Source organism: Cricetulus griseus, chromosome 8 (genome assembly GCF_003668045.3).
Source record: "Cricetulus griseus strain 17A/GY chromosome 8, alternate assembly CriGri-PICRH-1.0, whole genome shotgun sequence".
NCBI classification, from domain to species: domain Eukaryota; kingdom Metazoa; phylum Chordata; class Mammalia; order Rodentia; family Cricetidae; genus Cricetulus; species Cricetulus griseus.
This window is the reverse complement of record NC_048601.1, coordinates 64,100,132-64,117,080: the sequence shown is the minus strand read 5'-3', so window position 1 is coordinate 64,117,080 and position 16,949 is coordinate 64,100,132. Positions and strand designations below refer to the sequence as shown.

Below are 16,949 nucleotides of genomic sequence, written 5' to 3'. Positions count from 1 at the left end.
GTCCTGGAACTCATTCTGAAGACCAGAAGGCTGACCTCAAACTCAGAGATCCACTTGCCTCTGCCTCCTGAGTGCTGGGACTAAAGGTGTGCACCACCACCCAGCCAGTTTGCACTCTTAACCAAAGAGCCGTCTCTCCATCTTCCTCCCTCCCTTCCATCTTATATATATATGTATGCGTGTGTGCTCATCTGTGTGGGTGAATGCATGTGTACCTATGGGTGCATGTGTGAGGAGGCCAGAGGTCAATGTCAGATGTCTTGATTGCTTTCTACCTTACTATCTAGCGGGCCTGCTTTTCTTCCTGACGATACTGGAGATTGAAACTACAGCATCGTGTATGTGAGATAAGCACTCTACCACTGAGTTACGTCTCCAGGCCTCACTACTTTTTGAGAGGGGATCACTCACTGAACCTGGAGCTCATCAATTTGGCTAGGATGGCTGGCCACCGAGCTCCAGGGATCTACCTGTCTCCATAGTACTGAGGTTACAGAAGAATGTGTCAAACTTTTACACGGGTACAGGAATCCTAACTCAGGCCCCCATGCTTGCACAGCAAGTGCTTTCCCTACCGAGCTGTCTCCCAATCCCTCCTGTTCATTGTCACAGGCCATAGGAAGAAGGATTTCCTAGGAATATTATCACAGGGAGAATTAAAACCTCCACAGCACTTTAGGGTAAGGTGCAGGATTCAGTGTCTTCCTTGGATCTTGTCATGTCCTTTAACTATCCTCCTGGGTGTTTGCAGATATGATGTGTCATTTAGGACCTGGTTCAAGAGCCTCTTCTGTCATGTCTCTTCTGTGGCCTTGGTATAACTCAGAGCCAAAAGTAGAAGGAACTACTTTTCCTTTGTTGGCCATTCTGTGTGTTGTTTGTCTTTTGTCTTCCCTTGCTTTTCTGGGTCTTTATAGGGTCCTGGATCTCAGCTGTTGGTGTTCTGAGGGGGTAGGTGTGAGCATCTCTCCCCAGAGTCCCATGCTAGTCACAGTCAATGTCACAGGACAGGGCCTGAAGCACAATGAGCTTTCTGTCTTCTGGATCCCTCCTCCCCACCAGGTTCTTCGTCACCACTGTTCTTTCCAGGGCCCTGCGTGCATTGGTTTGTGGGAAGGGTTCTTGGCTACCTCTGCCTGTTTCCTCCACAGCCTTTCCAGAATTAGAAACAACCTGTTGCTGGGAGGATGTGAGGTAAGGGCAGGGTTAAGAGACAAATGTTTCAGACTAAACAGAGGCCAGATTCTGGAATCGTGCTCCTGATTCCAGGGAGGGCAGGGAAAATACCAAATAGTCCCTCTTGATCTGCTTTGCCATGACTGCTCCTACCCTCTTTCACAGAGCCTGTTCTGAGGTGCTACGTCCAAGCTTGGAAACCAGTGGTCTTTCTTTCCAGTGGCTCAACCCCAGGGAAGAAAGTCCCTGACTCTTTGGTTAAGAGGCTTCATTTGGGATGTCAAGGGCAGTCTGGAAGTTGGAAGATTGGTTTTGTGATTTCTCCACAGAGCTCAGGAGACTACACAATTCAGAAAGCACACCAGCATCTGCAGCATAGGAACAGGCCTGCAAGTTTCTCATGATGAGTTTAGAACAGAGAAAAGCCAGAGAGCTAGCACTGCCCACAAGACGCTGCTTTCTTTTTATACTGGAGTTAAATTCATATGACAAACTTTTTTTTTTGAGACCAAGTCTCACTTTGTAGCCAAGAGTAGGTTGTTCTGGAATTTACTATGTAGCCCCAGGCTTGTCTCAAAGTCAGTCAATCCTACTGCCTCATCCTCTTAAGTATTAGGATCACAGCCATAAGCCACAGTGCCAGCTCAGTTTGTCTGTTTTGTTTTTAGACAGGGTCTTGTGTAGTAACACTGGCATTAAATTCACTATATAGTAGCTGGACAGTGATGGCACACACCCTTAATCCCAGCCCTCAGGAGGCAGAGGCAAGGCAGATCTCTGACTTTGAGACCAGCTTGGTCTACAGAGTGAGTTCCAGGACAGCCAGGGCTGTTACACAGAGAAGCCCTGTCTCAAAAAGCCAAAACAAACAAACAAACCAAAACAAAAAAAATCACTATATATCAGACCAGGACTTTGAACTTTTGATCCTTCTGTCCCTGGCTCCCCAGTGCTGGGATTTCAGGCATCTACCAGCAGATCTGGCTTATATAATGCTGGAGATCAAACCCAAAGCTTGCAGCATGAGAGGTAAGCATATGCCCAGCCACAATTAACAATTTAATTTTTTCCTTAATACTTCAGTCTTTTAAAAAAATTACTTTTTCGAGAGGCCAGACCAGCATCCTGAACTCCAGACTGGTGCCTAGCTCAATTGTCATCAGAGAGCCTTCACTCAGCAACTGATGGAAACAGATGCAGAGAACCACAGCCAAACATTAGGCCAAGTTCTGGGAATCCTGCTGAAGAGAGGGAGGAAGGAGCCAGAGGGGTCAAAGGACATCACAAAAAACCTCACAGAAACAACTAACCTGGGTTCATAACTCACAACAACTGAGCTAACAACTGGGGAGCCTGCATGGGACTGACCTAGGCCCTCTGCATGTATGTGACAGTTTAGTAGCTTGATCTTCTTGTGTGACTTGTAACAGTGGGAGCAAGTGCTGTCTCTGACTCCTTCACTGGATTTTGGGTTCCTATTCCCCTTACTGGGTTGCCTTGCCCAGCTTTAATGCAAGGCGAGATGCTTAGTCTTATTACAACTTGGTATGCCATGCGTTGTTGATATCTATGGGAAGCCTGCCCTTTTCTGAATAGAAACAGAAGAGGACTGGATTGACAGGGAGGGGCAAGGGAGCAGAGGGACCAGGAGGATGGAAGGAGGGGAAACTGAGGTCAGGATGTAAAATAAGTAATTATTTATTTATTTTTATTTATTTTGGTTTTCCGAGACAGGGTTTCTCTGTGTAGCTTTGGAGCCTATCCTGGCACTCGCTCTGGAGACCAGGCTGGCCTCGAACTCACAGAGATCCACCTGCCTCTGCCTCCCGAGTGCTGGGATTAACGGCCCAACACCCGGCAGTAATTTTTTTTAAATTACTTTTTCTTTAAATTATTTTTTTTCTTTTATGTGCAGAAATGCATCACTTGAATATGTGACTATGTACCACATTCATGATTGGTGCCCTTGGAGGCTAGAATAGGCATTAGATCCCCTGGAGCTGAATTATAGACAGCAGTGAGCAGAAATGAGGGTGATGAGAATTCAATCTGGGTCCTCTGGAGGAGCAGCCAGTGCTTTTAACTACTCAGCTAGCTCTCCGGTCCCACATTCTAGTCTTTGATTAAGCACTGGGCGATGGGCCAGTGAGATTAAGAAAGAGGACTGTTTGTTGGCTCCTCTTTAATTTTTCCCAGTTATGCAAGAAAAGCTGCAGTATCCTCATCATCACTCTGCTTCAAAATCTCCATCTTTCTGACCGGGGGAGAAGTCCCCATGGCCGGCATCAGGAATCTAAGGGGAAATTGTATGTTCTCAGGCTGGATAATCCCTGTTTGTTTTCCGACTGACTCCTAAACTCACACTATGAGGCTCTTCAGGGCCTGCCATGTAGTTTGTCTGTGTTTTATTCTCTGGGAAAGGGAGTCATTCTTTGCTTGAGTACTGCTCTGGAGGCTGGCTCAAATCTTCTCTTTTTCTTCCTCTGCCTCTTGCTGGTTCAAAACTTGGTCTGGCTGCTGTTGTCATCTTTTATTTCAGGCTGGGATCCATCCCAGCAACTTTAGAGGCTCATGCATCCACACACCACTGAGACTTTTAGCTCACAGGAATGTCGGCAGAATTTTAGCATTTAAAAAATCGCCCCCCCACCTCCTCCCACCCCGGTGTATGGAGGTCAGATAGACAACTTGCAGGAGTTGGTTCTCTCCACAATGTGAGTCCCAGGGATGGAACTCTGATAATGCAATAGATTTGGCTTCAAGTGCCTTTATCCACTGAACCATCTTGCCAGACCTCAATTTGTCTTTTTTAAGTGTACAACTTGGCGACATGTGATGTATTCAGAATACTGCCTGCTCCGTCTGAAAACAACCAGAACTTTGGAGTGGTTGATGTGTTTTCAGTTTTGGGTGGCATGCACTCACCAAGGTGGCAAGCACCCATCCTGGCATGTTCATGACATCCGGAGCACTTAGCACTCACAGATGCTTGTCGTATGACAGAATGACGCCTCCCTCGCTAACTCCTGTTGCAGTCCCAGATCCAAGAGACATCGGTCCCCAATTTACCAGGCTGGGGTGTCATCGGAAATCGGACGCTGGTGGCCCGGTAGGAGGCGCCCCACGGACCCTGTTGCTGCTTTCGGTTTGTCTGGGTCGGGCACCTCTCTGAGAAGGCGCCCCCCCTCCGCCCCCTTGGCCCGCGGGCCCGCCCCGCCCCGCGGCTTCCTCCAGGGCCGCGGGCACTGAGGCCACGCCGGGCAGAGGAGCCGGAGCCGGCAAGCAGGAGGTGGCGGTGGCTGCGGAGGCGATGGTGAGACGGGCAGGGGCAGAGGGCGATTATGCAGGGGTGTGATGTAGGAGCCCGAACCCCAGGGGTGCGGGTCACGCTGGTCGCATGAGCCAGACCCCAACTTTGCAGGCAGCCGGGAAAGGAGAATCAGAGTGCGCCCCGTCGGTGCGGAGTGAGCCGAGCTGCGCTTCCCACGCTCGTGCGGCAGTTAGCAGCTCCCGGCCATCCCGGGCAAGTCACTTAACCTCCATGAGCTTCCTTTTCCGTGCCATAAAGTAGGGGCAGCAATACCTACCTTAGTGGGTCCTTGAGAGGTTAGAGGAGATGTTTATGGTTGCTGCTGCCAGGCACTCAGAACCCTTTGCTAAGAAGTAGCAGGTAATGCGATGACCTCTGCGGGCTCTTCCCCGGGGGCTGAGAGAAGCCAGAGCTGGCCCAAGGGTTGGAAACCTGAGTAGATGCCTAGTGGAGGCCTCTCTAGGCTGGGTGCTGAAAGATAAACACTTTCCCCGGGGAAAGAGAAAATAAGTTGTTTACTATAAAAGTTTCATGAAATTATCAGTGTGACACAGGCTGACTCTTTCCTAACCTCTACCTAATGACATAATCCTGGCTTGAGTCACCTATACTCCTGCTGCAGACCTGCCATTTCTAAGGCAAAGGTGTCTGAGACCTCTGATGCCAGGATCCCCCTCCCCTGGGACTCCTGGGGAGATGGACCAGACTGAAAGCAAGTTTAGTACTCTAAGGCTGGATGGATGTGGCTTGGCTAGAGATGCCAATGTCTGGATGGCTTCATCTCTAGGGAACTAGAGGCAGGAAAGGGAAATGGGACAGGAAGGTAGCCCTAAGCTGTGAGGCCACACCAGGAAACTGAGGGAGGCTCTGAGAATGGGCTGGAGTTAAGAGCCCACTTCCGAGAGTGCAGGGTAAGAGCTGGGAGGAGATAGGGGGTGGACTTCCAGCTGGCCCTCAGCTCCTGGGGAGAAGTTCTGAAATGAAGGCGAGCTAGGCTAGTTATCTGACTGTACAGAACCTTGGGATGCTCACAGGTGCATTCCAGTCAAAGGGGGTTCCGAGCCTGGGGGATACATTGTTCCTCCAGCTCCATCAGCTAACTCTTCCTCCCTTCTTGTCCCCTTTTCTATCTCCAGCTCTTTCCCTTCCGTCATCCACCCCTCTGACTACCTAATTACTCCCACCCCTTTCCCCTTCCTTCTCTTCTCTGTGACTCATTGGGACAAAAAGGACACAGCATTTCTTTTGTGCCACTAGCACAGGACAAAGCAGTGATAGGGAAGATGGAAAGTGAGCAATCATTTTTGGCACGTGTACACGTGTTCTGTGCATGCTTATTCACATGTGTGGGCACACACATGTTTAGGTGCACATGGAAGTCCGAGGTTGATGTCCAGTGTCTTATTTAATAGCTCTCGGATTTATTTATGGAGACAGGGTCTCTGGCTGAACCTGGAGCTCACCAGCTTGTCTAGTCTAGCTGACCAGCTAGTCCTTGGGAGCCCCTGTTTTTGGCATCTTGAGCACTAGGATAACAAACAAACTGCTTGGATTTTGTGTGGGTGCTCAGGATTCAAATTCTGGTTCTCATGCTAGTGCAGTGGGAGCTTTATTTATGGAGCCATCTCCCTAGCACCATATATCGTTTTTTTAAAAAGATTTTATTGTGCTAGGTGGTGGTGGAGCATACCTTTAATCCCAGCACTCCAGAGGCAGAGGCAGGCAGATCTCTGTGAGTTCGAGGCCAGCCTGGGCTACAGAATGAGTGCCAGGACAGGCTCCAAAGCTACAAAGAAACAAGAAACCCTGTCTCGAAAAACAAAAAAAGCAACCAAAGATTTTATTGTATGTGTATGAATGTTTGCTCACATGTATGAATGTGCACCATGTACGTGAGTGCCTATGGAATCCAGAAGAGGGTGTTAGATCACCTCATACTGTAATTGTAGATGGCTGTGAGCTGGGAACTGAACCTAGGTCCTGTGGAAAAACAGCAAGTACTCTTAACCACTAAGCCATCTCTCCAGCCCCACTATAAATACTTTTAAAAATTACTATCTTGCTTGTTTGTTTTTTGGGAGACAACATCTTATAAAGCTGAGCCACCATGCCTGATTGGAATGAACTCTTTTGCTATAAAGCCCTTAAACTGCCTGTATAGACAAAGCTGTCCTTGAAGTTGCAGCAATGCTCTTGCTTCTACCTCCCAAGTGCTGGGATTACAATTATCTGACACCATGGACAGCTATAGAATAATTCTTTTTTGTTTTTGTTTTTTCTTGAGACAAGATCCCACTCTGTAGACTCAGCTGGCCTTGAACTCAGCCTACTGAGTTTTGGAATTAAATAGGTCCACAACTATGCTTAGCTGAAAATAATTCTTGAAGCCATTCATCTGGCAGAATTGGTGTGTGTAGTCGCAAGCTGAGTTGGCAGCATCAAGTGGCTGGCAGTCTTCAGCCAATCAGCTGGAGCTTCATACTCCCCTCTCTCTCCATATCTGGTTTAGCACAGGGTTTAGACTTGTGGCCCCTGGGTCTCTGACCATTCTACCCTCAGATTGGTTACCTACTGGCTCTGGACAACTTAACACCTCTGGGCTGTAAAACAGGGACAATAATATTGTCTTGAGTGGGTTCTTATGAAGATTTAGCCAGATGCCCACATGCACAGCTAGCTCAGTGCTGGGCAAGTTATGTGCTCACTGAAAGGTGGCTGTAACTATTGCTCAGGACTTAAGGCCTGTAATTCCAAAACTTGGGGGCAGAGACAGGAGGACCCCCAAGTCTCAGGCCAGGCTGGACAGTTTATTGAAAGTCTCTTGCATGTCTTTTTTTTATTATTTAAATTTCTGAAAGGGCTGCAATGTGTGACATCCTTGGTTCAATTTCCAGTACCACACAAATAAACAAAGATCTCAATAGCCTGTAGCACCTGATGAAAAGAAAAGAATGCAGATACTGGGTCTAGAGCAGGGGTTCTCAAAGATCCACAGAAGTTTCCTCACTTAGATAAGAAGCAAATCAATGCATAAGTGTGCAACAGGGAAGACCTTGGCTGGTTGTGCATCTTGTAAGCAAAGAAAGACAACAAAAAGGCAGCTGTCTTGAGGAATCTACACCCACTCCTAAGATGTCCTTACTAAGGCCCCCAACATTTTTTCATAAGAGGGGGTGGTGTTGGCTGGAATGGGGACTCAGCAGTTAAGAGTATTTGTTTTTCTTCCAGGGACCTGGTTTAAATTCCCAGCACCCAGATTAAATTCACAACCACCCCTCTGTAGATCCAAGTTCCAAGGAACCTAATTCCCTCAGGCATGCACAAGAGCACATACAAACAAGCAGCCAAAATACTCACAGATTAAAAATAAAATAGGGGCTGGAGAGATGGCTCATAACCAACCATTATGAGATCTGGTGTCCTCTTCTGGTATGCAGATATACATGGAAGCAGAATGTTGTATACATAATAAATAAAATCTTTAAAAAAATAAAAATAGGCCGGGCGTTGGTTGAAAAAAACCAAAAAAAAAATAATAATAATAAATAAAAAATAAAAACATTTTTTTTTTGTTTTTTTTCGAGACAGGGTTTCTCTGTGGCTTTGGAGGCTGTCCTGGAACTAACTCTTGTAGACCAGGCAAGTCTCAAACTCAAAGAGATCTGCCTGCCTCTGCCTCCCGAGTGCTGGGATTAAAGGCGTGCGCCACCACCACCCGGTGGAAAAAAATCTTAAAAACAAAACAAAATACTGGCAGATCTTACAGGGGACCCAGGTTTGATTCCCATCACCCATATGGCAACTAACAGCTGTCTGTAAGTCCAGTTCCAGGGGGTCAGACACCTTTTTATTGTTTGTTTTTTGAAACGGAATTTCTCTGTGTAGCTGTGTCTATCCTGGAATTCACTTGGAAGACCAGACTGACCTTGAACTCACAGATATCCACCTGCCTCTGCCTCCTGAGTGCTGGGAATAAAGGTGTGCGCCACCACCGCCGGACCTTTTATTTATTTATTTATTTATTTATTTATTTATTTATTTATTTTTTGATTCTTCAGTTACTACCTGCACCTGGTGCACAGGCAAACATGCAGACAATACATTCATATACACAGAAATAAAAAGAAATAAATCTTCAAAAAGTGGGGAGCAGGAGGAGCCAAGTGTGTATGATGGTATACGAGGAACGAGTTCAAGGCCATCCTGGACTGCATTAGGCCTGGAAAGAAAAAGAAAATGGGCTGGGGAGATGCCTAACCAGAGCAATTACTGCTTCTACGGAGGACCTGAGTCCACCTCGGTATCCATTCGGGGTGGTTTGTATGGCCAGTGACTGAAGAGACCAGAGTAGGTTGTGAGATCCCCTGGAACTGGAGTTACAGGTGGTTGTACCCATCACAGGGGTGTTGGGAATCAAACCAAGGTCTACAGGAAGACCAGCCACTGCTTCTAATCACTGAGACATCTTTCCATTCTCCATAAATATTTTTTAAACATAATTCTTAGGGCTCAAGAGATGAGTCAGTGGTTAAGAGCACTGGTTGTTCTTACAGAAGATCTGAATTTGATTCCTGGAACCCACATGGTAGCCTACAATAATCCCTAATTCCAGGTCCATCGAAGTCTGACTCCTCTTCTGACTTTCTTGGGCATCAGGCACACACATGGTGTACCAGGCACACATGCAGGAAAAACACTCATTCGCATAAAGTAAATCTAAAAAATTCATATGTTTAAAAAAGGAAGTCTTTAATAAAAAGAAAAAGATGAAAATTTGGTCTCCATTAATACTAATTGATGTTAGTTAGCATTCAGTATCAGTCAGGCATTGTTTAGGCTTTTGTTTATATCACATAATCTGAGCTAATATGAGATTTATGAGGTAAGCATTGTTATCACCACTTTACAAAAGAGGAAGTAGTTGGTCACAAAGGTCACATATTCAGTGTTGGTTCATCAGCTGGTGAGTGATGTAACAGAGGCAGGCAGAATTTGAGGCGAACGAGGCAGCACACTTTGTTTTTGAGATAGGATCCTCCTGTCTCCTGTGCAATGAGCAATTGCTCCTGAGCAATGAGGTTATGTGTGCGCACCAGAACACACAGTTTTTTATATGGGTGTGAGCTAGTACGTTCTGGGAATCTTCCTCTACCATGTCATGTGCTCTGCCCTCCCCCATGTGCTGGGGTTATTATGTACATGCCTGGCCCCACCCTTCTTCTTGTTTTTAAGAGGCATGGTCTCAGACAGAGGCAGACAGATAGCTGTGAGTTCAAGCAGCCTAGTTGGTCTATATATTGAATTCCATGCCAGCTACAGGTATGTAAAACAAAATGGGGGGAGGGAGGAGGGCTCACCAATAGATCAACGAGAGACTGAAAGTCTGAAGCTCTCCGTGTGTGTGTGTGTGTGTGTGTGTGTGTGTGTGTGTGTGTGTGTGTGTGTATCTGTGATCCTGCTCTATCCTGCCACATTCCCTTGAAACAAGGTCTCTCACCAAACCTGGAGCTACAATGGTAGCCTGTAAAACCAATGTTTCACTCTGTGCTCTCTACCAGAGCTGGGGGTATTGGGGTGTATGCAGCCATAACTGGCTTTTTACATGGGTGCTTGGGATCCGAACTCAGGAGCTTATATATGCACAGCAAGCACTCTTACCCACTGAGCCATCTCTCCAGCCTGTGTGTGTGGGCTCCCCCAGCCTCTACCTGGGGAGGCCTCATGTAGTCCAGACCAAAGATGACCTTGAGCTTCCAGTTCTCTTGCCTCTGCCTCTGGAATGTTGGGATTACAGACAATGCTTTTGTCTTGTTTTTGAGACAGATCTCACTACGTAGCCCATGTTGGCCTGGGACTGGAGATTCCCCAGTTATGCATGCCACCACACCTGACTTGGTTGTGCTTTATCACTTCCTGCACACTAGTTTCCACCCCTTGACTTCTGCTGCTTTCCCTAGCCCCACCCAGCCTCTCCGCCCTCTGTCAGGTTCCTTCACTAGTGGGCTGTGTCCCCGTCTCTCTGCCAGAATGTCCCAGCTCCATTCCAACACCTGCCCTTTTGGTTACAATTCTGACCATGTAATCTATTCACTCCATGGGTGGCTAGGGCACTTTATATCTTAGTGTGTAAAAAGTATGTCTGTCCTTTGATAGTATTGCATGTTTCTTTTCCTCAGCTGGAGAGAGATCTCCCTGAAAACAGGTACAATTCATTCAGAAAGTATCTGTCATGTGTCTACCAGCTGCCAGGACCTTGGCTGAGTTACAGGTGGCACAGGGTAGCATAGTCCTTGTCCTCTGTTTGCTCAGTTCTTCCCTGACACTTTCCCTAGCAATTTATCTTTCATGCTGCCAGCAGAGACCTATGTACATAGTTAGGGTCCTTTTACCTCTGGCTGGGGGGGGGGGCAAAATGGGTAGGGACTTTTGTGTTCCCTGGAACATATATGATCTTTTAAACCTGGAGCCCATCTTGGCTCCCAATACACAGTAGGCCTGGCTTCGCTGTAGCAGGGAAAGGCTCTAGACTGTAGCTGGAGGCACAGCCAGCTCTCCATAGAATATGAGACCGTGTTGCCCTTGTGTGGGAATAAGATAACAGCATCCAGAACAAAAGAGCAGGGCTGGAGATATAGTTCAGTAGGTAGAGTGAATGAATGGGCATGAATGAAACCCTGGGCTTTCATCACCAGCACCACATAAACTGGGCATGGTAGAGCACCCCTGTACTACTAGTACTGGGAAATAAGGCTAATAGGAGCAGAAGTGCAAGCTCACTTTTGGCTGTACAGTGTGTTGGAGGCCAACCTGGGCTATACAAGACCTTGTCCAAAAAAAAGATAAAAGAAAATATAAAGAAAGGCAGAAGATTCTGGGGCAATGGCTCAGTAGCTAACAGCACTTGTCACTAAAGCATGAGAATTGGTGGGGCTTTCTGGCTGCCAGACTCTTCCAGGTTCAGTGAGAGACCAACTCTCAAGGGAGTAAGACTGATGGTGACAGAGCAGGGCACTGGCATCGGCCTCTGGCCTCTGGCCTCTGGGTGCATTAGCAAAACTACTTACAACACATTCATAGGCTGCACAGTGGGGCAAGGGACAGACAGACAGACAGACAACACCCTGAGATGGCTCAGCAGGTAAAGCACTTTCCACACAAGTCTGCTGACCTGAGTCTAATCCCCAAAATCTATGGGAAAGTGGGTAAGTTGTCCTCTGACCCTTACATCTGTGTCCCCCTACAATAATAAAAACAAAAATACACCCAGCATCCCACCAACCTCCGGTGGTGATTCTCATTTTCAAATCTTTGTCTATTCCCAAATCTGTGGTTTAGAGTGCTGGGATGTGGGGAAGTTCAAACAATGGAGCCTTGTCCAACAATACAGTAGTCATGGTGGGGATGACAAGTGACTCAGGAATGGGAGGAAGCATGAGCTCCCTGCTCTCTTCACCGCTGCCCTGTGTCCCTGCCTCTCAGCACCTTCTACCTTCTTGGTTGGCCTGCCCCACTCTAAAAACAAGCTGTTTTTCTAGCTCTTGTGTAAATATTGACCTGTTTGGGTTTCAGATGCCTGTCCCTCGAAACTTCTGCTGGGCTAGATAAGCAAATCAGGAGAACCTCTCTTGAGACTGAGTTCCTTTTGGATAGGCAAAAAAGCAACCGACCCCTTTACTAGGTCCTTGCAGTGATCAGCATCCTGATGGCCTCCCAGGCTTCTGGATGCAGGAGGAGGGTGCTGCCCCCTGCCCTCACTCTGGGAGCTTGTGATCTAGCTGTGGAGAGAGGGAGGACTCATGCCTTGGGAATGCCCTGAGGTGGTGTGCAGGGCAGCTGTGATGATCCTGGATGAGGATTCTTGCCTGTGGAGGAGGTTATCCTCTGTGACTACCAGGTCTTTTCCAACACTCGTTCTCTGCTTTTAAGTGGAATTCTGTCAAGTGCCAGAATGTCTGCAGTGAACAATGGGAGATATGGGTTGGCAGGAAGGGGCGGGGGCTGACACTGTGAAAAGGAGATAGAATAGGGATGGGCTGGAAAGGACTAGGCTGAGGAGAGGAATTGGTGGTTTGCTAATCCTCTGGTATTCGCCTTCCTGAATAGACCTGCCCATGATCATAGCACATGGCATCTAGCAGGGCTTTTGCCTCACTTCCTTCCCCTCCCCCTCTTTCCCTTTCATATCCCCCAGATTGAAACTTGTGCCCTTCTCATCCCAACCCTCCAAAACAAAATGGGTTTTTTGGTTAGGTGAAACTGTGCTGCCCAGGCTCAGAAGTCAAAGATTGTCACTTGGATCCCATTGAAAACTATGGATCTCAAACTATGGATCTGGCTGACCAAAAGGCTGGAGGCCAGAGGGTCTCAGGTTCCCAGGAGAAGAGGAAATAGAAGGTGGTCACTGAGGTGGAGAGCTGGTTAGCTCAGAGGCAGAACTGGCCTGACTGGTCAGAGGTCCAAAGAGGGAGAGGTGAGCTGCTCTGTTTGGGAGAGGTGGGGTTCTAGGCAGAGATGCTGATGTGATCTGGTCTCAAATGATCTTTCTAGTCCTGCAGAGTGGATTTTTTTCTTGCTTGGCTCCCTGCTCTTTGCCACTTCTTGGGGTCAGTGGGAAGCCATAGGACAGATGACCACTGGATAGATGCCATCTTGTAGCAGGTGAGCAAAGTGTCTGCTTTGTGGGAAGGTGGAGATCCAGGAAGCTCCCAGTTTGAGGTAGAAGCTAAGATGCTGAAATCCAGAGCAGATGGACAAGGAGCCTGGAAGTCAACTGCTCAGAAGGCAGCCCTTTAACCTGAATAGCTCATGCCTTTACACACAAAGGACGCTATTATTCATCTGCCATACCCAGACATTGTAGAGGAGTGGGGAGTATAGGTCTTTGGTACTGGAGCAGGGCTGGGTGGGGAACTCTTGCATCCTTGACCTTGGGCTTGGTGCTCAGGCAGGGAAAGAATTGGAACGATGCCAGCGGCAGGCGGACGAAGTGACGGAAATCATGCTCACCAATTTCGACAAGGTCCTGGAGCGTGACGGCAAGCTGGCAGAGCTGGAGCAGCGCTCGGACCAGCTCCTGGACATGGTGTGTGGCCACTGGGGATGGGGAGGGACAGGACAAGTTTGACCCTTAGAGGGAGCTCTTAGGTTTTGGTCGGGAGGTTGTAGATGGGGTCTGGGGCCTGCTTGCTTACCAGTGTGGTACTTCTGGTTTCCTGCTAGTGGGTTTCACAAAGATACACTTGGGTTGGGGCTGTAGCTCAGCTGTTGGAACGTTTCCCTAGCACACATGGCCCTGAGTTCACTCTCCACCACAGCATGAAACATCCATCCATGGTCCATCTGTGATGCTGGCACTCAGGGAATCCAGAGCATCAGAAGCTCATTCTTGGTCACACACTAAGTACAAGCAGGAGCTATATGAGACCCTGTGTTACAAACAAATAAACTTACGAAGTCTTTGGAGCTGTGTGCATTCCTAGTGGTCATGGGCTAAGTGGGTGTAAGCTAGCAGGGTTGAGAGTCAAGTGTTACAGTAGTGTTTGAGGTCAGGAGCCAGGCTGGAAGGGTCCCAGAGTACAATGAGTGGAGAGGCAGCAGGATAGGGAGGATGAAGGCATAGGGATGGAGAGCTGGCTGTGGGAATCATTAACTCTCTTTCTCTTGGTGTCTCTGGGTGTCCACAGAGTTCGGCCTTCAGCAAGACAACCAAGACTCTAGCCCAGAAGAAGCGCTGGGAGAATATTCGGTGCCGGATATACTTGGGGCTGGCAGTGGCTGGTGGCCTGCTCATCATCCTGATTGTGCTGCTGGTTGTCTTTCTTCCAACGAGCAATGGGGACAGTAGTAAACCATAGGCCTAGTATGCAAGCACAGCCTTAGGGACTGAGAACTGACCCAGCCAGGCCTGGAGGAGAGGCTGAATGGCTGCACTGGCCTGTTCTGGACAGAGAATCCTGGCGTTTGCTTCTGCCTAGGTCACCCGAGTGAGCGCTGAAGGGCATCCTGGATATGTGCACATCTGTCTCCCATCATGCCATAGACTGGCCCTTGAGGGCAGCCTGCTGCACTGGCCCATCAGCGACACCCCTGGAGCTCAGTAAAAGCTGCTGTTTGGTTAAAAGTGCGCCCCCTCTCGTCCTCTTCTCTCTCTCTCTCATGTGCATGCACATGCACCTGTACACGCCACACACCACAGACAGAACTATAACACACACACACACACTCTAGACACAGAAACATCACACACACACACCACACACACACACACACACACACACACACTCTAGACACAGAAACATCACACACACACACCACACACACACACACACACACACACATCAACACACACACACACACACACACACACACACACACACTCTAGACACAGAAACATCACACACACACACACACACACACACACACACACACACACACACTTCAGACACAGAAATATACCAGACACATCCCACAGACACAGAAAGATATTGCATACTATATACACTAAATTAATGTAACCTTAAAAAGAAAAGAGGCTGGGCGGTGGTGGCACACATCTTTAATCCTAGCACTTGGGAGGCAGAGGCAGGTGGATCTCTGTGAGTTCGAGACCAGCCTGGTCTACAAGAGCTAGTTCCAGGACAGCCTCCAAAGCCACAGAGAAACCCTTTCTCTAAAAAAACCAAAATAAATAAATAGAAAAAAAGAAAAGAAAAGAAAAGAAAAGAACACCTGTTGCCCTATCACCGAAGGAGATAGTCCCTTCCTTTACTTTTCCTCCTTGATCTTGCCCTACACAGACAGACCTTTATGTTACATAGGCAGCAGCTCACAAAACAGACCTTTGCACCTATTTCCATTCAAATGAAATCCATCATTTCTGACATTTTGAGGATTCTTAGAGGACCAATGAGACTCTAGATGGGAGAATTAAGAAGAAAGGGCTTGCTGGGAGTCCAGCTCAGTTTTCAGAGTGCTTGCCTAGTATGAACAAAGTCCTGGGTTTGATGATGGCACGGGAGATCTTTAGTCTCGGCACTCAGGAGGCAGAGGCAGGAGGATTACAAGGTCAAGGTCATCCTAGGCTACAGTTAGTTTGAAGCCAGTCTGGGCTATATGAGACCTGGTCTCAAAAGCAAAAAGTTGACTGGAGAGATGACTCAGTGGTTAAGAAGGCATAGTGCTCTTGCAGAGGACCCAAATTTGCAAGTTCAGTTCCCATCTCTCAAGCCAGGCACTTCATAACCACCTATAAATCCAGGTTCAGGGAAAACATCCTCTGTGGGAACCTGCACTTAAGTGTACACACACACACACACACACACACACACACACACAATACATTTAGAAAAATAAGAAACATACAAAAAAGCCAGGTGGTGGTGGTGCATACCTTTAATCCCAGTATTTGGGAGGCAGAGGCAGGCAGATCTTTGTGAGTTTGAGGCCAGCCTGGTCTACACAGTGAGTTCCAGGGCAGTTGGGGCTACACAGAGAAACCCTGCCTGGAAAAACTAAAACAAACAAACAAAAAAACCTGACTCAAAAACAAAGAACAAACAAGAAACATGCAGAAAGATAACCCCATAAAGTGTTTGCCTTGAAAACACAGGGACCTGAGTTACATCCCCAGGACCCATTTTAAAAAGCCAGGTGTATAGTCCAGTGTGATAGCATTAGCCTTGATCTAAGCACTGGGGAAGTAGGGACAGGCAGATCTCCGTGAGACTGAGGTTAGCCTGGTCTACATACTGAGACCCTTTCTCAATAAAACATATAAACATACAAAAAACCCAATATTGTCGCTTTGTTGTACATCCAGAGCTGGGAAGGTAGAGATAAGCAGATCCCAATTTGTGAGCTCCAGGCCAATAAGAGATGCTGTTTTAAAAAACAATGTGAGCTGTTGAGTAAAGACAGTGGAATTGGGGGACTGGAGAGGTGGCTCAGCAGTTAAGAGCATTGATGGTTCTTTCAGAGGACCTGGGTTTCCATTTCCAGCACCCACACGGCAGCTCACAACTGTCTTGTAACTTCAAGATCTGACACCCTCACATAGACACACTTGCAAACAAAATATCAATACACATAAAAATGAATTATTTAAAAAGAAGAGTGTGGAGTTGGGGCTGGGCTGGTATGCTGGTACAGGCCTTGAATCTCAGCACTTGGGAGGCAAAGGCAAGTGGATCTCTGTGAGTTCAAGGCCAGCCTGGTCTACAGGGTAAGTTCCAGGACAGCCAGAATTATTACACAGAGAAACCCTGTCTGGAAAAACCAAAACATGATAATAATGCTTGTCTCTTCTTAATCACTGCTAGTTTCTCAGCTCCAGCTAACCAGCATGGATTGTCCTAGTAGAGCTAAGGTTTCACTACAGTGGTGCAGGTCAGTCTCTTGTTAATCACTGCTGATTCTGTAGCCCTAGCTGACCAGAGCCACAGATTCCTGCTTTGTTTGTTTTTCT

The 16,949-nt window shown here is 47.6% G+C and overlaps 1 protein-coding gene across 2 annotated transcripts; it reads left to right on the top strand.

Annotated features, from left to right (window-relative positions):
* The first annotated feature begins 4,343 nt into the window (after positions 1-4,343).
* On the top strand, positions 4,344-14,609 carry Vamp5 (vesicle associated membrane protein 5). Of its 2 annotated transcripts, none has more exons than XM_027429484.2 (3): positions 4,344-4,489; positions 13,431-13,568; positions 14,170-14,609. In XM_027429484.2, the coding sequence occupies exons 1-3, from the start codon at positions 4,487-4,489 to the stop codon at positions 14,338-14,340; spliced, it is 312 nt and encodes a 103-aa protein (XP_027285285.1). In that variant the 5' UTR covers positions 4,344-4,486; the 3' UTR covers positions 14,341-14,609. The 2 variants fall into 2 exon arrangements, with proteins under 2 accessions (XP_027285285.1, XP_027285286.1); XM_027429485.2 differs by lacking the exon at positions 4,344-4,489 and adding an exon at positions 12,587-13,144.
* Positions 14,610-16,949: the final 2,340 nt, after the last annotated feature.